This window comes from Lonchura striata, chromosome 5 (genome assembly GCF_046129695.1).
Source record: "Lonchura striata isolate bLonStr1 chromosome 5, bLonStr1.mat, whole genome shotgun sequence".
Lineage (NCBI taxonomy): Eukaryota > Metazoa > Chordata > Aves > Passeriformes > Estrildidae > Lonchura > Lonchura striata.
In genome coordinates, this window is record NC_134607.1 from 72907350 (window position 1) to 72927585 (window position 20236).

At 67.4% G+C, this 20236-nt stretch overlaps 1 protein-coding gene across 1 annotated transcript in view; it reads left to right on the forward strand.

Annotated features, from left to right (window-relative positions):
• The first annotated feature begins 6339 nt into the window (after positions 1-6339).
• The window catches only part of SND1 (staphylococcal nuclease and tudor domain containing 1), a 77937-nt gene continuing 64040 nt past the window's right edge, over positions 6340-20236 (forward strand). The window contains exons 1-9 of the mRNA XM_077783736.1: positions 6340-6414; positions 10377-10526; positions 11876-11996; positions 14278-14356; positions 15293-15453; positions 15557-15648; positions 17093-17248; positions 17712-17818; positions 18285-18375. Of these exons, the coding sequence (XP_077639862.1) occupies positions 6340-6414; positions 10377-10526; positions 11876-11996; positions 14278-14356; positions 15293-15453; positions 15557-15648; positions 17093-17248; positions 17712-17818; positions 18285-18375 (1032 nt within the window). The remainder of the gene's footprint in view (positions 6415-10376; positions 10527-11875; positions 11997-14277; positions 14357-15292; positions 15454-15556; positions 15649-17092; positions 17249-17711; positions 17819-18284; positions 18376-20236) is intronic.

Here is a 20236-nt window from a genome sequence, read left to right on the forward strand (position 1 = left end):
CCCGCCTCCCTGCGCTCGGGGAGGGGCGGATCGCCCCGGGGCGGTGCGCGGAGGCTGCTCCGGGGAGGAGGGAAGGGACGAACGGGACGCGAGTCCCCTCGGCGGCCGCGCAGCCCCCCAGCGCTCCCTGCGTGTGCCCGCAGCCACACAGCGACTTTTCCCCGCGGGGAACCGGGAGCACCGGGAGAGCCGAGCTGCGAGCCCTCGGTGCGCCTTGGGTGGTGCCGAGGAGCCCCGGGCCCGGGAGGAGCTCGGTGCCCGTGCTCAGGGACAAGGAGGCAGCGGGGAGCGGCGGGGCCGGTGCCTCCCGGGACCCCGGCGCCTCTCCAGGGTAGGGCCCGCTCAACACCGACGCCCGCGGCGCCTCTGCGGCTTTCGCAGCACGGAAAGGCGCTCGGCAGAGCGGCGGTGCCCGGGGCGGCGCAAGGAGCTACCTGCGGAGCCTCAGGGGAGCCGGACCGGACCGTCCCGGGAGCCGGGCGGGCGCTCAGTGCCGGCGGCGGGGCCGTGATGTCACGGCAGGAGGGAGAGGAGCACGGGGAGGAAGGGGCGGCCCGAAGTGACCGCGCCCAGCACCCGCCCGGCCCGGGGGGCTCCGGCGGGACTCGGCGGCGCTCGGGGCCCCCCGGCCGGGCACGGAGCCGGTGCCGGCTGAGCGCCGGTGTTTCAGCACCTGCGGCCGGCGGACAGCACGGCTCCGCCGCGTCCCCGCGCCCCGGAGCATCCCCGGGGATCCCCCGCCGGAGCCCCCCGAGGGGCTTCGCTCCCGCGTCTCTCCCGCAAAGCAAACAGGGCCATATGGGGTTCAATCATAAATCCACCTTCGCTTTTATTACATCGATCTAATTTATTTTGGGTGCTGAACAAATAGAAGGCGGCCCCCGGGGTGGCGGCTGGGCCCCGGCGGGGACTCCCCGGTGTGCTCCAGGCGAGGCACCGGCACAGATGGCCCCTTCTTGGAAGATTAAAAAAAACCCAACGTTGTAAACGTTTCAAGTAAAATATTTGAAGAGCAAATATTAGCCAGCGAGGAGCCCATCACCGTGGCCCTCCGCGCCCGGCCCCGCGAGTCATCCAGCGTTATTTGCACCCCGGCCCCGGCCCCCGGGCTCCGCACTACTGCCCGCCTTTGGAAAATACCATATGCTCCGAATTACATATTAACCACGGCCCTGCGGGGCCCGGGCCCGGCCCCGGCCCCCGGGAGCCGCCGCGCCGCCCCCCCGCCGCCCGCGGGGCGCCCCGGCTGTCCCGCACCCCGGCGTGGGGCTCGGGCTGCCGGCGGCGCGGGGAGCGCTGGCAGCCGGCGCTGGGACCTCCCCGCTCCGCGCCGGCCGCCCGGGACCCCCCCGCTCCGCCGCGGCCCCGGGGGAGCCCCGGTGGAGCCCCCGGGGCGGGCGAGCCCCGTGCGTAACGCGGCCGCGGGCAGCGGGGCGCGGGGCTCGGCACCGGGCGGGGAGGGCCGGAGCCGCCCCTGGCCCCTTGTCCCCGGGCCCGGGCGGGGGGCGGCGCGGGGGGCTCCGGGCCGGCCCCGGAGCGGCGGGGCCGCCCCCGGGGCCGTGCGCGCCGGGACCGGGCGCGCCGAGCTCCGGTGCGCACGGCCCCGGCCGGCTCCTCGCCGCTCCCGGGCCGGCCCCGCGCTGCCCCGGCGGCGGGAGGAGCCCCCGGAGCCGCCCGGAGCTCGGAGGGGCCGGGGGAGCCCCGCGGGACCGGGGGAGGCGGCGGCGGCGGGCGCAGCGCGCTGCGTCCCCGGCGCGGCTCGGGCGCGGTGGCTGCTGCGGCCCCCGGCACCGGAACCGGGACGGGGAAAGGCGGGAGGAGAGCGGGGGACAGGGACAGGGGGAACGGGGAGAGGTGGAGCGGGGAGGACGTGGGGAGGTGGGAAGAGAGATGGACACGTGGAGGGCAGAGATGATGAGAGATGGGGAAATGGAGAGCTGGAGACGCGGAGAGATGGAGTCGGGAGGTGGAGAAGAGGGCACGGGAGAGGCGCAGATGGAGAGGCGGTGAAATGGAGAGAAGAGAGGAGGAGATGAGGAGGAGACGGGGGACAGGTGTTGGGACTCGGAGAGGTGACGATCTGGAGGGGGGAGACATGGAGACGTCAGGACACAGAGAGGTGAAAAGGCAGAAATGGAGAAAAGCTAACATGGAGAGATGGAGAGGTGGAGACCGAATCATGGAGACATGGAAAGGTGGAGAGGTGAAGGTGTGAGGAGATGAGGGAGAGCGGGAAACGGAGAGCTGGAGAGGTGTGGAGGTGTCATCAGGGAGGTTGGAGAGGTGCAAAGGCAGAGGTGGAGACAGATTTGGGGACATGGAGAGGTGGGGACAGAGCTCCGGAGAGGTGGAGGGAGGATCCAGCAGCTGCATTTGTGCCCCTGTGACCGCTCCCTGCTCCTCAGGGAGGAGCCTTTGCAGGGACTCTGAGGCTGCTGAGCACCCGGGGACAGCTGGGGACGCTCCCCCCGGAGCGGCCGGGGGCCGGGAATGCCAGCACACCCCTGGGGCTGGCGGCGACCCGAGTGTCCCCTGCTGCCAGCGCCGGCCACCACAGCTGGAGCCGGGAGCGGGGAAAGGGAGGGGAGAGGAGGAGGAGAGGAGAGAAGGAGGAAAGGAGGAGAGGAGGAAAGGAAGGCAAGGAAGGCAAGGAAGGCAAGGAAGGCAAGGAAGGCAAGAAGGAATGAAGGACCCGGTCCCCACTGTCCCGGGCAGGATCAGGGCGTGTCGCGGACACCGGGGGCTGCGGAGGGGAGCGCAGAGCTCCGGTGTCCCAAAGGGAGGGCGTGTCCCAGGAAAGGCGCTCACGGCAGCAGCTCGGCCGGGAGAGGTGTTCCCCACGGCTCGGCGGGGAGTTTGCCGGGCGCAGGGATCCAGCTGAGCAGATCGTCACCTTCACCTTTACATCCCTCTCCATTTTCATCTGCATCTTCATATCTCCTTCCATCTTTATTTTTGCCTCCGTATTCGTGGGTGTCCCAAGTCTCCATCTCCATCTCCATCTCCATCTGTGTAGCATTTTTTCTTTCTTTCTCTGCTTTCATCTCTGCTTCTTCTCCGTCTCTGCCTTTATCTCCATCCCATCTCCTCCTCCACTTCCATCCCATCTCCGTTTCCATTCCCAATCCCATTCCCCAGCTTCATCCCCATTCCCATGCAGCCTCCATCCCATCCCGTCTCCCTCTCGGTGTCCCCGGGCTGTTCAGAGGGCGGAACCGGGAGAAGCCCGTGCAGACCGGGCCGTGGCTGGGGCAGACCCGCTCCTCTCGGGGCTCAGGGCCCGCTTCCCTCTCCGGCACCCCGTCCCCGATCCCACCGGCGGTGCCCAGAGGGGTTTTGGGGTTTTGCTCTCCGGTGTCACTGCCGGGAGGGGGTGCAGAGCCCTGGCTGGCACCGGGGACAGCGGGTCCTGGTCCCCGCTGCCGGCTGGCACCGGGAATTGCTGGGGACTGGAGCTCGGAAGGGACACGGGAGAGGCACCCCGCGGGGACAGTGGGGAGGAGCGGGAGGAAGGAGGGGACCTGCTCCGCCAGCGGAGTGACAGCAGCGCGGCTGGGAATGGGACACGGGGACAGGGACACAGAGGGACACGGGGACAGGGGGAACACGGGGACAGGGACAGGGAGAGGGTGGAGCAAGGATGTGGAGGGGACGGAGCGCGGACACAGGCGGTGGAACAGGGACATGGAGGGACGAGGGGAACGGAGAAGGTGGAACAGGGACATGGAGCGGCGCAGGAAGAGGGACTGGGAGGGAATAGAATAGGGACACGGAGGGAACAGGGACACAGAAGGGCACGGGAACAGGGACACGGAGGCAGCAGAGCAGGGAATGCCATTATCCCTGGAGATTGCCGCAGCTCGTTGCTGGGGCTTTGTCTGGAAGTCAGTGCCTGCGTTCCCCGAGCAGCGGCACCGGCGGCCGGAGCGGCAGAGCCGCCGTCCCGCGGGGAGCATCTGCCGGCGGCTCAGGGGATCCGGGTGCCAGGGCCCGCTCAGCCCCGGGCACCCCGGGGCGCTCCAGGCTGCACACGGGGATGGGGCAGGGAAAAGCGCATTTGGGAATTCCCATCCCTGCCCAGAGGAGACCCGGCCGCTCCCTCCGCTCCTCCCAGCTCCGGGGATGGCCCGAGGGCAGAGGGTGAGGCGCAGCTCCCGGGGACCCGCTCAGCGTCCCCATCCCTGGCAGTGCCCAGGCCAGGCTGGACACCGGGGCTGGAGCAGCCTGGGGCAGTGGGAGGTGTCCCTGCCAGGGCAGGGTGGCACTGGAGGGGATTTGGGGTCCCTTCCCACCCAACCATCCCGAGATTCCGATTTCCCTCCCTCCGTCGCTCCTGTCTGCACGTCCAGGGCTGCCTTGCACCACTCGGGGCTCTCTCCCTGCAGAGGGTCGCCCCGTTCCTCACTGAGCACCGGGACGCCTGGAAAATCCCGTTCTTTTCTCCTGCAGAAAGCACGGGTGGAAGCTGAAAGCCCAGATGACTCAGCCGACCAAGAAAACGGAGTCTATCCCCACGTTCCCACCTACAATTCCACTTTCTTTTCCATCAAAATGATGATTATTAAAGGATTTGGGCTAAAAGAGGCAGTCTGGGGGTTTGTAGGTGTCCTCCCCATCATTTCTGGTGGGATGCAGGTGCAAGATGGGACAGTGATATGGCAGGCCCAGAAATCCCATGGACCACGATAATGGAGCTGCTTTTCCAGGTTTTTGGGCAGAGATTTCCTGCCCCAAAAAAGGGGCTAAGTATTAAAATTAAATTAAAATTAAAATTAAAATTAAAACAAACAAAGAAAAAGAATACACTATGATCAAAAGGCTGGAGCAGGAAGATCCGGAGGGGTGGAAGGTTGTGGCAAGGCAGGGAGAGGGAGGGAAGAGGATTCCTCATGGATTGGGAGACTCCGGCACAGCCGGCAGTGAAATCCTGGAGTGAGACCACCGGGACCCTCGGAAAAGGGGAAAGGGGCGGGGGCTGCACCGGGACCCGCGGGGGGAACAAACCCCGGAGTGAGGACAGACAGGAAAACATCAGGAACACGGGAAAACATCAGGAACACGGGAAAACATCAGGAACATGGCAAAAAAACCCAAAAAAAACCACGCAGGGTGGGAAAACGTGCCGTGCCCAGCGGGAGACGCCGGCGGGGCGGATTCCCGTGGGCTCCGGTGCCCCAGGTGTCCTCTGATCCCCCCCAGGTGTGCTCCGGTGTAACCCCCCCCCGCCCCCGGTGTGCCCCCGGTGCACCCACGGTGTGCCCCCGTCTCCGGTGTGCCCCCGGTGTGCCCCTATCTCCGGTGTGCCCCCATCTCCGGTGTGCCCCCGGTGTGCCCCTATCTCCGGTGTGTCCCCATCTCCGGTGTGCCCCCGGTGTGTCCCCATCTCCAGTGTGCCCCCATCTCCGGTGTGCCCCCGGTGTGCCCCCATCTCCGGTGTGCCCCCGGTGTGCCCCCCATCTCCGGTGTGTCCCCATCTCCGGTGTGCCCCCATCTCCGGTGTGCCCCCGGTGTGCCCCCATCTCCGGTGTGCCCCCATCTCCGGTGTGCCCCCATCTCCGGTGTGCCCCCGTCTCCGGTATGCCCCCGGTGTGTCCCCATCTCCGGTGTGTCCCCATCTCCGGTATGCCCCCGGTGTGTCCCCATCTCCGGTATGCCCCCGGTGTGTCCCCATCTCCGGTGTGTCCCCATCTCCGGTGTGCCCCCATCTCCGGTGTGCCCCCGGTGTGTCCCCATCTCCGGTATGCCCCCGGTGTGTCCCCATCTCCGGTGTGTCCCCATCTCCGGTGTACCCCCGGTGTGCCCCCCGCTCCCGGTGTGCTCTCGGTGCCCCCCCAGCCCCGGGCCCCGCCGCTGCCGGGGTGGGCGTGTCCCCTCAAGCCCCGCCCATGTGACGTAAGAACCGTATCCCCTCAAGCCCCGCCCCTGTGACGCAGGGGGCGTGTCCCCGGGCGGCCCCGCCCCCGGCGCGGCGCGAGGCCACGTGCGCGCGCGCGGGCGGCCTTTGCCGACGTGTCCCTGGCGCCGCGCGCCCCGGAAGTCCCGCCCCCCCCTCCCGCGCGCGCCGGGGCCGGGCGGGGCCGCCAGGGGCGCCACGCTCGCGCGCCGCGCGCCGCCATTGGCCGGGGCGCCGCGGGGCGGGGCGGCGCGCGCGGCGGCAGCGGCCGCCCGTTGGCCGCCGGCCGCGCCGGGGGGCGGAGCCGCGCGCAGGCCCCGCCCCACCCCGGCCAAGGCCCCGCCCCCCGGCCAGGCCCCGCCCCCCGGTCCCTTCCGCGCTCGCCCCGGGCCCCGCCGCGCTCCCGCCGCCCGTCCCGGCCCGGCCCGACCCGACCCGGCCCCGCCATGGCCTCCGCGGCCAACCCCGGCCCGCCCGCCTCCGCGCCGCCGCCCGTCGTCCAGCGCGGCATCGTCAAGATGGTAAGGGCTGCGCCCGCCGCTCCCCGCGCCGGCCCCGCGCCTCGCCGCCGACCGGGGAGCCCCGTCTCCCGCACGCTGCTCCGCGGCCCCGCTCCGCTCGCCGCCTCGCTGCCTGCCCGGTGCCCGGCTCCCCCCGCCCGGTGCAGCTCGCCCGGTGCTCCCGGGCCCCGTGGCGCGGCAGTTGCCGGTCCGTTACCGCCCGCAGCCCCGGCACCTCGCGCTGCACCCGGGATCCCCCCGCAGCCCGCCTCCCCCACGCCGTCCCGGCTCCGGGCACCGCGCCGTCCCGCCGTCCCGGCGCCGTTCCGGCTGCTGGCACGGGGCAGGAGCAGCTTTGGGTCCCGGGACCGGAGCCGGTGGTCCCGGGACCGGAGCCGGTGGTCCCGCTCCGCTGCCGGCCCCGGAGCCCCGAGGGGTCGCGGAGCGGCGGCCTCGCAGCGGCAGCGGGGCCGTGCCGGGGCTCCCCACGTGCTCCGCTCGCTGCCCTTCCCGGGCATCCCCGCGGGGCGGGACGGGAGCCCCGTGCCCCGGGCGGGTCCCCGCGGGGATGGGGCGCTGCGGCCCCCCGGGGTCCCCGGGAAGCGTCCCGGGTCCCCACGTGTGCCGGCAGCGGGGCCCGGGGGAGCGAAGGTCGGGTTCAGTCCTGGGCGCCGTGTCCTGGTCCCGTCCCGTGTCCCCATCCCGGTCCCGTCCCGCCGCAGCCCGTTCCCTGCCGTGTCCCCGAGCTCCCCAGATCCCCGTGCCCGGCTCCGGGTGGATCTGGGGGTCTGGGCTGACCCCTTCCCCCCGACCTGTTCCCGGGGTGCCACTGCAGCCCGGCGCCTGTGGCGTGCTGGGGACAGCCTGGGGACACCGGGGAGGCACCCTGGAAGTCTGGGGACACACGACAGGGGTCCAGGGATGGATCCCAGAGGTTTGGGGTGGCCACTGGGGGTCTGTGGTCGCACACCGGGGGTTGGGGACACCGCCGGTCTGGTCTGGCACCATCCCCGTGCCGTGTGTCACCCGTGGGGGGGGATCTGCTGCTGCCACCCTGCCCTGGCTCCTGCCCAACCCGCAGATTTTGGGGTGCTCAGGACAGCCCTCGGCTGCTTGCTGCTGCCCGACTCCATCCTCGGGGCTCCGCAGCAGGATTTTGGGGAGGATTTTGGAGCCTGCTGGCTGGGAGGCAGCTGTGCCTGTGCCCCATAGCCCGGGATGTGCTCTGTGGTCCCCTTCCAGGCCAGCCACCCCAAAATTCCCCTGGGAGGAGCGGCTTCCTGGCTCTCTGCGGTGCCACCAGCTCTGCTGTGGTTGCTGTCATAGCTTCGAGGTTTTTGGGGTTTTTTGCACCTTCCTGTTGCAGTCACAGTGAGACTACGGGGTTTGAGAGCAGGAGTTTGGCAGCAGCATGGGGATGAAGAGCAGGAATTTTCCTCCCACTCCTGTCAGGATTTTTAACCCTCTGTGCCCCACAGGGGCAGCTCTGGATTCCGGATGTGCCCGTGGGATTTCGGTGCCGTCCCCTCTGGTGCCCTGGCAGCACGAGCCGGGGCTGTGCTCCCGGTGTGCCCGTGCTGCTTCCAGGCTGGACTGAGCCTGGCTTGAGCCCAGATTTCTCTGCTGGAGCTCCTGGTGGGACAGGCGGGCCCGGGGGTGGCTTGCTGGCAGGCTGGGGCAGTGTTACCTGGCTGCTGGGACGGTGCCCCGGTGCCACTGCTGGCCCTGGCCGATGCCTGGAGCCCTTCCCCAGCTGGGAGCCCGACAGCCACGCGGGGATGGGCAGGGACGGGGCCACGGGACCAGGAGCCGGCATGGAATGTCCCGGAACACGGAGCAGCTCCACCAGGGATCCCACCCTGGGATCCCGGGCTCCTGCTGGGGATGGAGCAGAGCAGCTCCAGCATGCCCTGGCCTCCCTGTGCCCTATAAATTAACGATTAGGGTTAATTACAGCCATGGAACCTCTAAGTCCTTAAGCACAGGGCGCTGAGCCTTTGCCGGGATCGCTCCGGCCGCAATTCCCGGTGGCTCCCGCAGCATTCCCGGCGCTGCCGTGGCTCCAGGAGGTGGGGGGGGGTGCAGGGGCACCCAGAGCCTCGGGGTGGGCTCGGCGGGGCTCATCCTGAGGGGTGCAGTGCCCTGGGCACGGGGCTGGGCTGGCTCTGGTGATGCACAGGGCTGGAGGAGTTTGGGATCCCTGCGAGCACCCGCGGGGGTTTGGGGTGCCAGGGAGCCAGGGCAGGCACTGGAACCTGACCCCGAGGCTGGATCAGAGATCTGGGAGGACTGGGAGACAGCGAGCAGGGAGGTCCTTGGGTGTGGGGGCAGTGTGGGTGACTGGGAGCGGGGACACGGAGATCCCAGGAACAGGGAGATCCTATGGGGAACAGGGAGATCCTATGGGGAACAGGAGATCCCAGGGACAGCGAGATCCCAGGGACAGCAAGATCCTATTCGGAACAGGGAGATTCTGTTGGGAACAGGGAGATCCTGTTGGGAGATCCTGTTGGGAACAGGGAGATCCTATGGGGAACAGGGAGATCCTATGGGGAACAGGGAGATCCTTGGCCAAAGCTGTGGTGGGACACAGCCTGGCTGGGCTCATCTGGAGAGCACCTGGTGTAAAATCCAGATTTTCCAAATGCTCCTTGGTGTTCTGTGTGCACGGAGGTGACCCCGTGTCCGGGTGTGCTGAGCTCTGAGGGACCCCAGAGCCCCTCCAGTGCCATCCCTGCCCTGGCAGGGACACCTCCACTGCCCCAGGCTGCTCCAGCCCCAGTGTCCAGCCTGGCCTTGGGCACTGCCAGGGATCCAGGGGCAGCCCCAGCTGCTCTGGCAATCCCAGCCCAGCCAGGAATTCCTCATTCCCAATCTCCCATCCATGGCTGCCCTCTGGCAGTGGGAGCCATTCCCTGTGTCCTGTCCCTCCATCCTTGTCCCCAGTCCCTCTGCAGCTCTCCTGGAGCCCCTTCAGGCCCTGCCAGGGCTCTGAGCTCTCCCTGGATCCTTCTCCTCTCCAGGTGAGGCCCCCAGCTCTCCCAGCCTGGATCCCTGGGATCTGAGGGGCTCCAGCCCTGCAGCAGCTCCGGGGCCTCCTCGGGGCTCTCCAGCAGCTCCAGGTGCTGCTGCTGTGTGCCAGGGCTGGGGCAGCTCTGCAGGGCTCTCACCTGGGCACGGGGGCAGCATCCCCCAGGATGTGGATTTTGGCCCCATCTCCAGCTGGGGCAGCTCCTGGCTCTCCAGCCCGTGGCACTCAGTGGTGCCAGGGACGGATGCGCCCCTGGAGTTCTGCCCCTGGGATTCTGCGTGTCCCTGCAGTGTCACATTCCTGTCGCTCCTTCCTGGCTGCCACCACCTTACGTGGGGGACGCCGGCTGAGCCCTCCGTGTCCCCACAGGGCTGTGCCACCGCGGCTGTTCCTGCAGGGCTGTGTCACCATCACTGTCCCCCCGGTGTCCCCATGTGGCTGTGCCACCTCGGCTGTGCCACCACGGCTGTCCCTGCAGGGCTGTGCCATCATCACTGTCCCCCCAGTGTCCCTGCGGGGATGTGCCACCATGACTGTCCTCACATGTCCCTGGGGGCTGTGCCACCATCACTGTGCCTCCAGTGTTCCCACAGGGCTGTGCCACCATGGCTGTGCCACCATGACTGTCCCTGTGTCCCCGCAGGTGCTGTCGGGCTGTGCCACCACGGCTGTCCCTGCAGGGCTGTGCCACCATCCCTGTCCCCATGTCCCCGCAGGTGCTGTCGGGCTGTGCCACCACGGCTGTGCCACCATCCCTGTCCCCGTGTCCCCGCAGGTGCTGTCGGGCTGTGCCACCACGGCTGTGCCACCATCCCTGTCCCCGTGTCCCCGCAGGTGCTGTCGGGCTGTGCCACCACGGCTGTGCCACCATCCCTGTCCCCGTGTCCCTGCAGGTGCTGTCGGGCTGTGCCACCACGGCTGTGCCACCATCCCTGTCCCCATGTCCCCGCAGGTGCTGTCGGGCTGTGCCATCATCGTGCGGGGCCAGCCCCGCGGCGGGCCGCCCCCGGAGCGCCAGATCAACCTCAGCAACATCCGCGCCGGGAGCCTGGCACGGCGCGCGGCCGCCAGCCAGCCCGAGGCCAGGGACACCCCGGACGAGGTGGGTGCCACCCCACCCTGGGGACACGGGGTCACCCCGGCCCCGCCAGGCTCGGGGGAATCTGCTCCTGCTCCTCCTCTGTCCCTCTGCACCCGGGATGGGAACGGTGCTGGGGGGGCTCCGGGGCAGACGGGGACACGGGGGATGGTTTGGGGCACACGGGGATGGTTCGGGGCACACGGGGTTGGTTTGGGGCACACGGGGGTGGTTTGGAACCCCGGGGATGGTTCAGGGCACACGGGGATGGTTTGGGGAACATGGGGATGGTTCAGGGCACACGGGGATGGTTTGGGGCACACGGGGATGGTTTGGGTTGCACAGGGGTTGGTTTGGGGCACACGGGGGTGGTTTGGAACCCCGGGGATGGTTCAGGGCACACGGGGATGGTTTGGGGAACATGGGGATGGTTCAGGGCACACGGGGTTGGTTTGGGGCACACAGGGATGGTTTGGGTTGCACAGGGGTTGGTTTGGGGCACACGGGGGTTGTTTGGAACCCTGGGGATGGTTCGGGGCACACGGGGATGATTGAGACCCCGGGGATGGTTTGGGGCACACAGGGATGGTTTGGGGCACACAGGGATGGTTTGGGGCACACGGGGATGGTTTGGGGAACATGGGGATGGTTCAGGGCACACGGGGATGGTTTGGGGCACACGGGGATGGTTTGGGGCACACGGGGATGGTTGAGACCCCGGGGATGGTTCAGGGCACACGGGGATGGTTGGGACCCCGGGGATGGTTCAGGGCACACGGGGATGGTTTGGGGCACACGGGGATGGTTGGGACCCCGGGGATGGTTCAGGGCACACGGGGATGGTTTGGGGCACACGGGGATGGTTGGGACCCCGGGGATGGTTCAGGGCACACGGGGATGGTTGGGACCCCGGGGATGGTTCGGGGCACACGGGGCGGTCCCGGAGCCGCCCGGTGCCGGTGGGGCCCGGCCCCCTCCTGCGGGCCGGGGGCGGGAGCGGCAGCGCTGGCAGATAATTGCTCTCCCTGGGGAGTTTTGTCTTCCAAGCAGCCTCTAAATGTCACTCTCTGCCAAAGTGACGCCTGTCAGCCCCGCTAATTGTGCTAATTGTTTATCAGCGTCACGTTCCCTCCTCCGGCCGCGCTCCCACCCACCCGGTGCCGGTACCGAGCCTTCTGTGCCCGGCGTGGGGCTGCAAGAGCCCGGAGCTCCCGGGGAACCGGGCTCGTCCCGGAGCTCCCGGGGAACCGGGCTCGTCCTGGAGCTCCCAGTTAGGCTCATCCCGGAGTTCCCGGGGAACTGGGCTCACCCCGGAGCTCCCGGGGAACCAGGGCCGTCCCGGCAGCCCCGGCTGACGGCGCCTCCCCCCGCAGCCCTGGGGCTTCCCGGCGCGGGAGTTCCTGCGGAAGAAGCTGATCGGGAAGGAGGTGTGCTTCACCGTGGAGTACAAGACCCCGCAGGGCCGGGAGTACGGCATGGTCTACCTGGGGAAAGGTGGGTCAGGGGCTCACCTGGGGAAAGGGGGAGTCACCTGGGGAAAGGGGCTCACCTGGGGAAAGGGGGGTCAGATTTTACCTGGGGAAAGGGGCTCACCTGGGGAAAGGGGCTCACCTGGGGAAAGGGGGGTCAGGGCTTTACCTGGGGAAAGGGGGTCACCTAGGGAAAGGGGGGTTCAGGGTGGGTTTCTGGGAAAAGGTGGCTCTGGATGGTTTGCTTAGGAAAAGGTGGCTCTGGATGTTTGTCTGGGAAAAGGTGGGTCTAGATGGTTTACCTGGGAAAAGATGGGTCAGGGTGTTTTATCTTGGAAAAGGTGTTTCTGGATGGTTTGTTTAGGAAAAGGTGGATCCAGGGTGTTTTACCTGGGAAAAGGTGGATCAGGGTGTTTTACTTGGGAGAAGGTGGCTCTGGATGGTTTGTTTGGGAGAAGGTGGCTCTGGATGGTTTGTTTGGGAGAAGGTGGTCTGGATGTTTGTTTGGGAGAAGGTGGCTCTGGATGTTTGTTGGGAGAAGGTGGCTCTGGATGTTTGTTTGGGAGAAGGTGGCTCTGGATGGTTTGTTTGGGAGAAGGTGGCTCTGGATGTTTGTTGGGAGAAGGTGGCTCTGGATGTTTGTTGGGAGAAGGTGGCTCTGGATGTTTGTTGGGAGAAGGTGGCTCTTAGGGAAGCACAAGGGCAGGTTTGGGGTGTGTTGGGATGTGCCATCAGCAGGAGGATGCCTGCCTGCTTTTCCATCCCTTTTCCATGACTTTTCCTGGCCCCCCAGCTCTGGGAGGGGAGTGAGGGGTGCCTGCTCCAGCCCCCCAGGTTTCCACAGCTCCAGCCCAGCTCCAGGAGCTTTCCTGGGCTCAGCCTGGAATGCCTTAAGCACAAATCCAGCTGGAAGAGCACCTCTGGGGGATGCAGTGGGAGAGTGGAGCTGTTGGGGTGTGCTGTGGCTGGGAGCAGGGACTGGGCTGGGCAGGGTTGGGGTGCTGGGCAGGGTTGGGGTGCTGGGCAGGGTTGGGGTGCTGGGGCCTCTCCTGCTGCCATCCCCAGCCCTGCTCAGCCCAGCCAGGAGCGGCGCGGGCGGGAGAAATGAGGCAGAAAACGTTTCCTGATGAAGTTTGTCAGGGTTTAAACGCCATCAGTGTGGGAACGCTGTGACAGATTCCCTGCAGCAGCTCCTGGGCGGGGAGGATGGAGCAGGGAGCTCTGCAGAGGGATGGGGACAGGCTGGAGCCATGGTGAGGGGCAGCCAGGCCAAGTGCCAGGCGCTGCCCTGGGCCAGCCCCAGCCCCTGGAGCGCTCCAGGCTGGGGCAGGGGGGCTGCAGGGCTGGGAAAGGCCCAGGGGAGCTGTGCCAGCGGCCGGGCACGAGCCCAGGGTGGCCGGGGGGCAGGAGGCCGATGGCCCTGGGCTGGGGCAGCCCCAGGGTGGGCACAGCCCAGGGCAGGGACTGTCCCCTGTGCTGGCCCTGCTGAGGGACCCCCTGGAATCCTGGGGGCAGCTCCGGGCCCCTCCTGCCAGGAGAGCCCTGGAGGGGCTGGAGTGTCCAGGGAATGGAGCTGGGAAGGGAATGGAGCCCAGGAGGGGCCGAGGGAGCTGGGAAGGGAATGGAGCCCAGGAGGGGCCGAGGGAGCTGGGAAGGGAATGGAGCCCGGGAGGGGCTGAGGGAGCTGGGAAGGGAATGGAGCCCGGGAGGGGCTGAGGGAGCTGGGAAGGGAATGGAGCCCAGGAGGGGCTGAGGGAGCTGGGAAGGGAATGGAGCCCGGGAGGGGCCGGGGGAGCTGGGAAGGGAATGGAGCCCAGGAGGGGCTGAGGGAGCTGGGAAGGGAATGGAGCCCGGGAGGGGCTGAGGGAGCTGGGAAGGGAATGGAGCCCAGGAGGGGCTGAGGGAGCTGGGAAGGGAATGGAGCCCAGGAGGGGCTGAGGGAGCTGGGAAGGGGCTGAGCCTGGAGCCAAGGAGGCTCAGGGGGACCTTGTGGCTCTGCACAAGTCCCTGCCAGGAGGGGACAGCCGGGGGGTCGGGCTGTGCTCCAGGAAACAGGGACAGGAGGAGAGGGAACGGCCTCAGGCTGGGCCAGGGCGGCCTCAGGGTGGAACCAGCAGGAATTTCCCCATGGAAAGGGGTCAGGCCTTGGCTGGGGCTGCCCAGGGAGCCCAGGCTGGGGGCAGTGATGTCCCTGGGAGAGCTCGGGGGTTGTTCCAGCACTGCTTTCCTGGGATCACTGGGAATGCTGCCCCACTCCCGCGTCCCTGTGGCCCCTCTCACCCTCCTGCTGCTCTCCTCTCCTACAGACACCAGTGGGGAGAACATTGCCGAGTCCCTGGTGGCCGAAGGTCTGGCTTCCCGGCGGGAGGGGATCCGAGCCAACAAGTAGGTGCCCAGCTCCCATCCCGGTCCTGGGCTGGCGCTCTGGGCATGGAGCCCTTGGATCCCCAGGTGCCCACACCCCAAATCCCGTGGGCTCTGGGGATGTGGCGGGGCTGGCAGGGGCTGCCTCCTTCCCTGGATGCCGAGGCAGCGGAGCCGTGTCCGTGGGCTGTGGGGCAGGGACTCTCTGGAGCCCCCAGAGTCACTCCTGGGTGGGGTTGAATCCCGTTCATTCCCACGGGAGAGGAGGTGCTGGGACATTCCTGCTGCTGGATCTGGCTGGGTTATCCCTGTGCCAGCAGGGCCGAGGCTTCTCCTGGGCTCCCTCACATCCATGGGAGAGGCCGGGCCTGGGCTGTGCAGGGCTGCAGCCGTGGGGACAGCATCCATTCCAGGGGTGCAGGACGCTTCCAGGGCAGGGTCAGCCTCCTTTGTGGGGTCGTGGAGTCCTGGGATGGGCTGGAAGGGACCCCAGAGCCCCTCCAGTGCCACCCTGCCATGCAGGGACACCTCCCACTGTCCCAGGCTGCTCCAGCCCCAGTGTCCAGCCTGGCCCTGGGCATTGCCAGAGATCCATGGCAGCCCCAGCTGCTCTGGCACCCTGTTCAACATCCCTGAGTTTGCCGTGGCAGGGCTGGGAGGGGATCGTGGGCACGCTGGGGGCCCCTGGGTGGCCGCCCGTGTGCGCAGGGCCGGGATGATCCGTGATTCCCATGGGATGTGCCTGCCCTGCCCTGCCCTGCCGAGCGCCGCTGCCTTTCCCTCGGTGCCCGGAGCAGTCTCCGGAAGGGCTCCCGGGCCCGGCCTCCCCCGATCCGTGGGAGGAGGCGCTTCCAGCTGGATTCCCGCTGGGATGGGCGCTGGGAGAGCTGGGTTGGGGCGGGGATGGGGTGGCCGAGCACCCAGAGGTGCCCGGGCTGAGGGCGGCGTGTCCTGCAGCCCCGAGCAGAGCCGGCTGGCCGAGCTGGAGGAGCAGGCGCGCAGCGCCAAGAAGGGCATGTGGAGCGAGGGCTCGGGCTCGCACACCGTGCGCGACCTCAAGTACACCCTGGAGAACCCCCGGCACTTCGTGGACTCCCTGCACCAGAAACCCGTCAATGGTGAGGTGTCCGTGTGTCCCTGTGTCCCGTGTCCCTGTGTCCCGTGTCCCCGTGTCCCGTGTCCCCGGCCCAGCGGGTGTTGAGCTCCGGTGTCGCTCCGCAGCCATCATCGAGCACGTGCGGGACGGCAGCGTGGTGAGGGCCCTGCTCCTGCCCGACTTCTACCTGGTCACCGTCATGCTCTCGGGGATCAAGGTGAGCCCTTCCCAGTGCCCCATTCCTGCTGCCCCATTCCCAGTGCCCCATTCCCAGTGCCCCATTCCCAGTGCCCCATTCCCGGTGCCCCATTCCCAGTGCCCCATTCCCAGTGCCCCATTCCCCCTGTCCCATTCCCAGTGCCCCATTCCCAGTGCCCCATTCCCAGTGCCCCATTCCCAGTGCCCCATTCCCTCTGCCCCATTCCCGCTGCCCCATTCCCAGTGCCCCATTCCCTCTGCCCCATTCCCAGTGCCCCATTCCCACTGCCCCATTCCCAGTGCCCCATTCCCAGTGCCCCATTCCCAGTGCCCCATTCCCAGTGCCCCATTCCCCCTGCCCCATTCCCCGTGCCCCATTCCCAGTGCCCCATTCCCCGTGCCCCATTCCCAGTGCCCCATTCCCCCTGCCCCATTCCCAGTGCCCCATTCCCCCTGCCCCATCTCCAGTGCCCAATTCCTTCCCTGTCCGCCCTCCGTGGCACCTCCAGGGCCGCAGCAGGGAGGTTGGAGGGACATCCTTGCCACCTGTGGTGCCAGGCTGGGAGGAGCCCAAGGTGTCACCGAGGGGTGGCCGGGGCTGTCAGACTCCCTGGTCAGGATTTGCTGGGAGTTCACGGGATCTCAGGATTCCTGAGGCTGGAAAAGCCCTCCCAGCCCATCCCAGCTGTGCCCAGCGCCCGCCTTGTCCCCAGCCCAGAGCCCTGAGTGCCACCTCCAGGAATTCTTGAGCTCCATGGGCGGCCCTTTGCAACGTCTGATCACCCATCCCAAGGAGAAATTCCTGCTGATGCCCAAGTCCAAGGAAGCAGAGACATGATTGGGTGGTCAGGGACCCCAGAGCCCCTCCAGTGCCACCCCTGCCATGGCAGGGACACCTCCCACTGTCCCAGGCTGCTCCAGTGTCCAGCCTGGCCTTGGGCACTGCCAGGATCCAGGGGCAGCCCCAGCTGCTCTGGCAATCCCAGCCCAGCCAGGAATTCCTCATTCCCAATCTCCCATCCATGGCTGCCCTCTGGCAGTGGGAGCCATTCCATGTGTCCTGTCCCTCCATCCTTGTCCCCAGCCCCTCTGCAGCTCTCCTGGAGCCCCTTCGGGCCCTGGAATGTGCTGGAAGCTCTCCCTGGATCCTTCCCTTCTCCAGGGGAACATTCCCAGCTCTCCCAGCCTGGATCCCTGGGATCTGAGGGGCTCCAGCCCTGCAGCAGCTCCGGGGCCTCCTTGGGGCTCTCCAGCAGCTCCAGGTCCCTGCCCAGGGGTCTCCTGAGCTGGAGTTGGTCTCTTCCCAGGGCAGTCAAAGGGCTTTGTCCTGGCACAAATTCCTGATTTCCGTCCCCAGAGCACCCCAGGAGCTGGGGAATGGGGGCAGCCTCCTCCCCGGGGGGTTCCCAGCCTCTTCCCCAGGCTTTGGGCCGTGCCCTGCCCTGACTGTCCCGTGCCCGCAGTGTCCCACCTTCAAGCGCGAGGCTGACGCCGAGGTCCCGGAGCCCTTCGCGGCCGAAGCCAAATTCTTCACGGAGTCACGGCTGCTCCAGAGGGACGTGCAGATCGTCCTGGAGAGCTGCCACAACCAGAACATCCTGGGCACCATCCTGCACCCGGCAAGTGGCCGCACGGCCGGCTCCGGGGGCCGGGCACGCCCGGGCACCGCGGGGTGTGGGGAGTGGGGGAGCGGGGAGTGGGGGTTTGGGACAGCCCGGGGTGCCACTGGGGTTTGTGGGCTCTTTCCTGATGGATTTGGGGCATCCTGGTCCCTGTGAGCAGGGCAGAGCCAGGGGTGCCACTGGGATTTGTGGGCTCTTTCCTGGTGGGTTTGGGGCATCCTGGTCCCTGTGAGCAGGGCAGAGCCAGGGGTGCCACTGGGGTTTGTGGGCTCTTTCCTGGTGGATTTGGGGCATCCTGGTCCCTGTGAGCAGGGCAGAGCTTGGGGGTGCCACTGGGAATCCTGGGCTCTTTCCTGGTGGGTTTGGGACATCCTGGTCTGTGAGCAGAGCTGGCCCCGGGGGGATCCTCCTGGCCCCGGGGGGACCCTGCTGACCCCGGGCCCTCTCGTGCTCCCCGCAGAACGGGAACATCACGGAGCTGCTGCTGAAGGAGGGCTTTGCCCGCTGCGTGGACTGGTCCATCGCCGTCTACACCCGCGGCGCCGACAAACTGCGCGCGGCCGAGAGGTGGGATGGGGATCCCGCTGCTCCCAGTGCTCCTGCTGATCCCACAGTTCCCAGCTGATCCCGCTGCTCCCAGTGCTCCCAGCTTATCCCAGTGCTCCCAGCTGATCCCGCTGCTCCCAGTGCTCCCAGCTGCCCCCAGTGCTCCTGCTGATCCCACAGTTCCCAGCTGATCCCGCTGCTCCCAGTGTTCCTGCTGATCCCACAGTTCCCAGCTGATCCCGCTGCTCCCAGTGTTCCTGCTGATCCCACTGTTCCCACTGTTCCCAGTGCTCCCAGTGCTCCTGCTGATCCTGGCTGATCCCCCAGTTCCCAGTGCTCCCAGCTGTTCCCAGTGCTCCCAGCTGCTCCCCCAGTTCCCAGTGCTCCCAGCTGGGCTCTCCCCTCCGTCTCTCCCGGGCTTTGCTGGGAGTGCCACCCCGGCACGCCGGGTGTGCCAGCCCCGTGTCCCACTGTCCCCACCCCGCAGGTTTGCCAAGGAGCGCAAGCTGAGGATCTGGAGGGATTACGTGGCGCCCACGGCAAACCTGGATCAGAAGGACAAACAGTTCGTGGCCAAGGTGAGCGGGGCTGGGAGGGGACCCGTGGGGACCAGAGCCACAGGACGGGGTGCCCAGCTCCCTCTGGCCTCCCCATGGGGGTGGGCAAACCCCAGAGGGGCTTCCCTTGGCTGGATCCCGGCCATGGATCCCAGGGCTGGAGCGGGAAGAGGTGCCAGGAGAAGGGAAGAGCCCTGGGAGAGGGGCTCTGGTTTTTGGGGTTTGCATGGACTGGGGGTGTCCTGGCACCTGGCTCCGGTCAGCCAGGGCCACAGGGGTGGGCTTGCACCCCGAGTGATTCCTGATGCTCCCAGGGCAGTGGCTGCCCCATGGATCAATTCCTGATCCTCCCAGGGGAGTGGCTGCCCCACGGATCAATTCCTGATCCTCCCAGGGGAATGATGCCCCACGGATCAATTCCTGATCCTCCCAGGGGAATGGCTGCTCCACGGATCAATTCCTGATTCTCCCAGGGGAATGATGCCCCACGGATCAATTCCCAATGTTCCTATGGGGATGACACCCCATGGATTGGTTCCCATTTCTCCCAAAGGCTGGAGATGCTGCTGAGCCCCTCTCCTGGTGTGTGCTGGTGGGATCCCTGCCCATGGGTGCCCGGGGATCCCTGCCTGGGAATCCCTGCCCATGGATACCCGGGGATCCCTGTCCATGGATTCCTGGCAATCCCTGCCCATGGATACCCTGGGAATCCCTGCCCATGGATACGCAGGGATCCCTGTCCATGGATTCCTGGCAATCCCTGCCCATGAATATCCTGGGAATCCCTGTCCATGGATACCCGGGAATCCCTGTCCATGGATACCCGGGAATCCCTGCCCATGGATACCTGGGAATCCCTGCCCATGGATTCCTGGCAATCCCTGCCCATGGATTCCTGGCAATCCCTGCCCATGGATACCTGGGAATCCCTGCCCATGGATACGCAGGGATCCCTGTCCATGGATTCCTGGCAATCCCTGCCCATGGATACCCGGGAATCCCTGCCCATGGATACCCTGGGAATCCCTGTCCCGGCGTGGATCCGCGGGCACAGCCGGTGCAGGAGGGCGGGAGGGAGGTGGAGGTGCGCGGGATGATCCCGGTGGATGCGGGAGCTGCGGGATCCGGGCAGGATCCCTGGGATCAGCCCCACTAGATGGAGCTGCCGCCTCGCCCAGGCAGCGGCCGCGGCTCCGGAGCGGCTGGAATTTCCCTGGAAAGTCGGCCTGGGCCCTGCGCAGGGTCGGATCCTCCCAGCGCTCTGGTCCTGCCGGGATCGGGATCGTGTCCGAGCAACCCGGCCTCGCCTGGGTGCTCCTGGGAAAAGCAGGAATGGGATCAAGCCTGGCAGCTCCTTGGAAAAGCAGGAATGGGATCAATCCTGGCAGCTCCTGGGGAAAAGCAGGAATGGGATCAAGCCTGGCAGCTCCTGGGGAAAGCAGGAATGGGATCAAGCCTAGCAGCTCCTGGAAAAAGCAGGAATGGGATCAAGCCTGGCAGCTCCTGGGGAAAAGCAGGAATGGGATCAAGCCTGGCAGCTCCTGGGGAAAAACAGGAATGGGATCAAGCCTGGCAGCTCCTGGAAAAAGCAGGAATGGGATCAAGCCTGGCAGCTCTTGGGGTGCCGGGGTTGAATGGGGCACCGTGGAAAAGCTCTGGAGCTGCTGGGACAGCCAGGAGCTCCTGTGGCTGCTCAGTTGATCCCTGTGGTGCCGCCAGCTCGTGTCCGCCGGGATGAGGTTGGGAATGGCTCCTGGGCCTGCTCTGGTGGCTCGGATGTGGCTGGCACAGGAGCAGAGCTCCCAAACCTGCCCAGAGCAGGAAGGGTTTGCTGGGCATTCCCTGTGGGAGCCGTGCAGGGACACCGAGCTCGGAGGAGCTC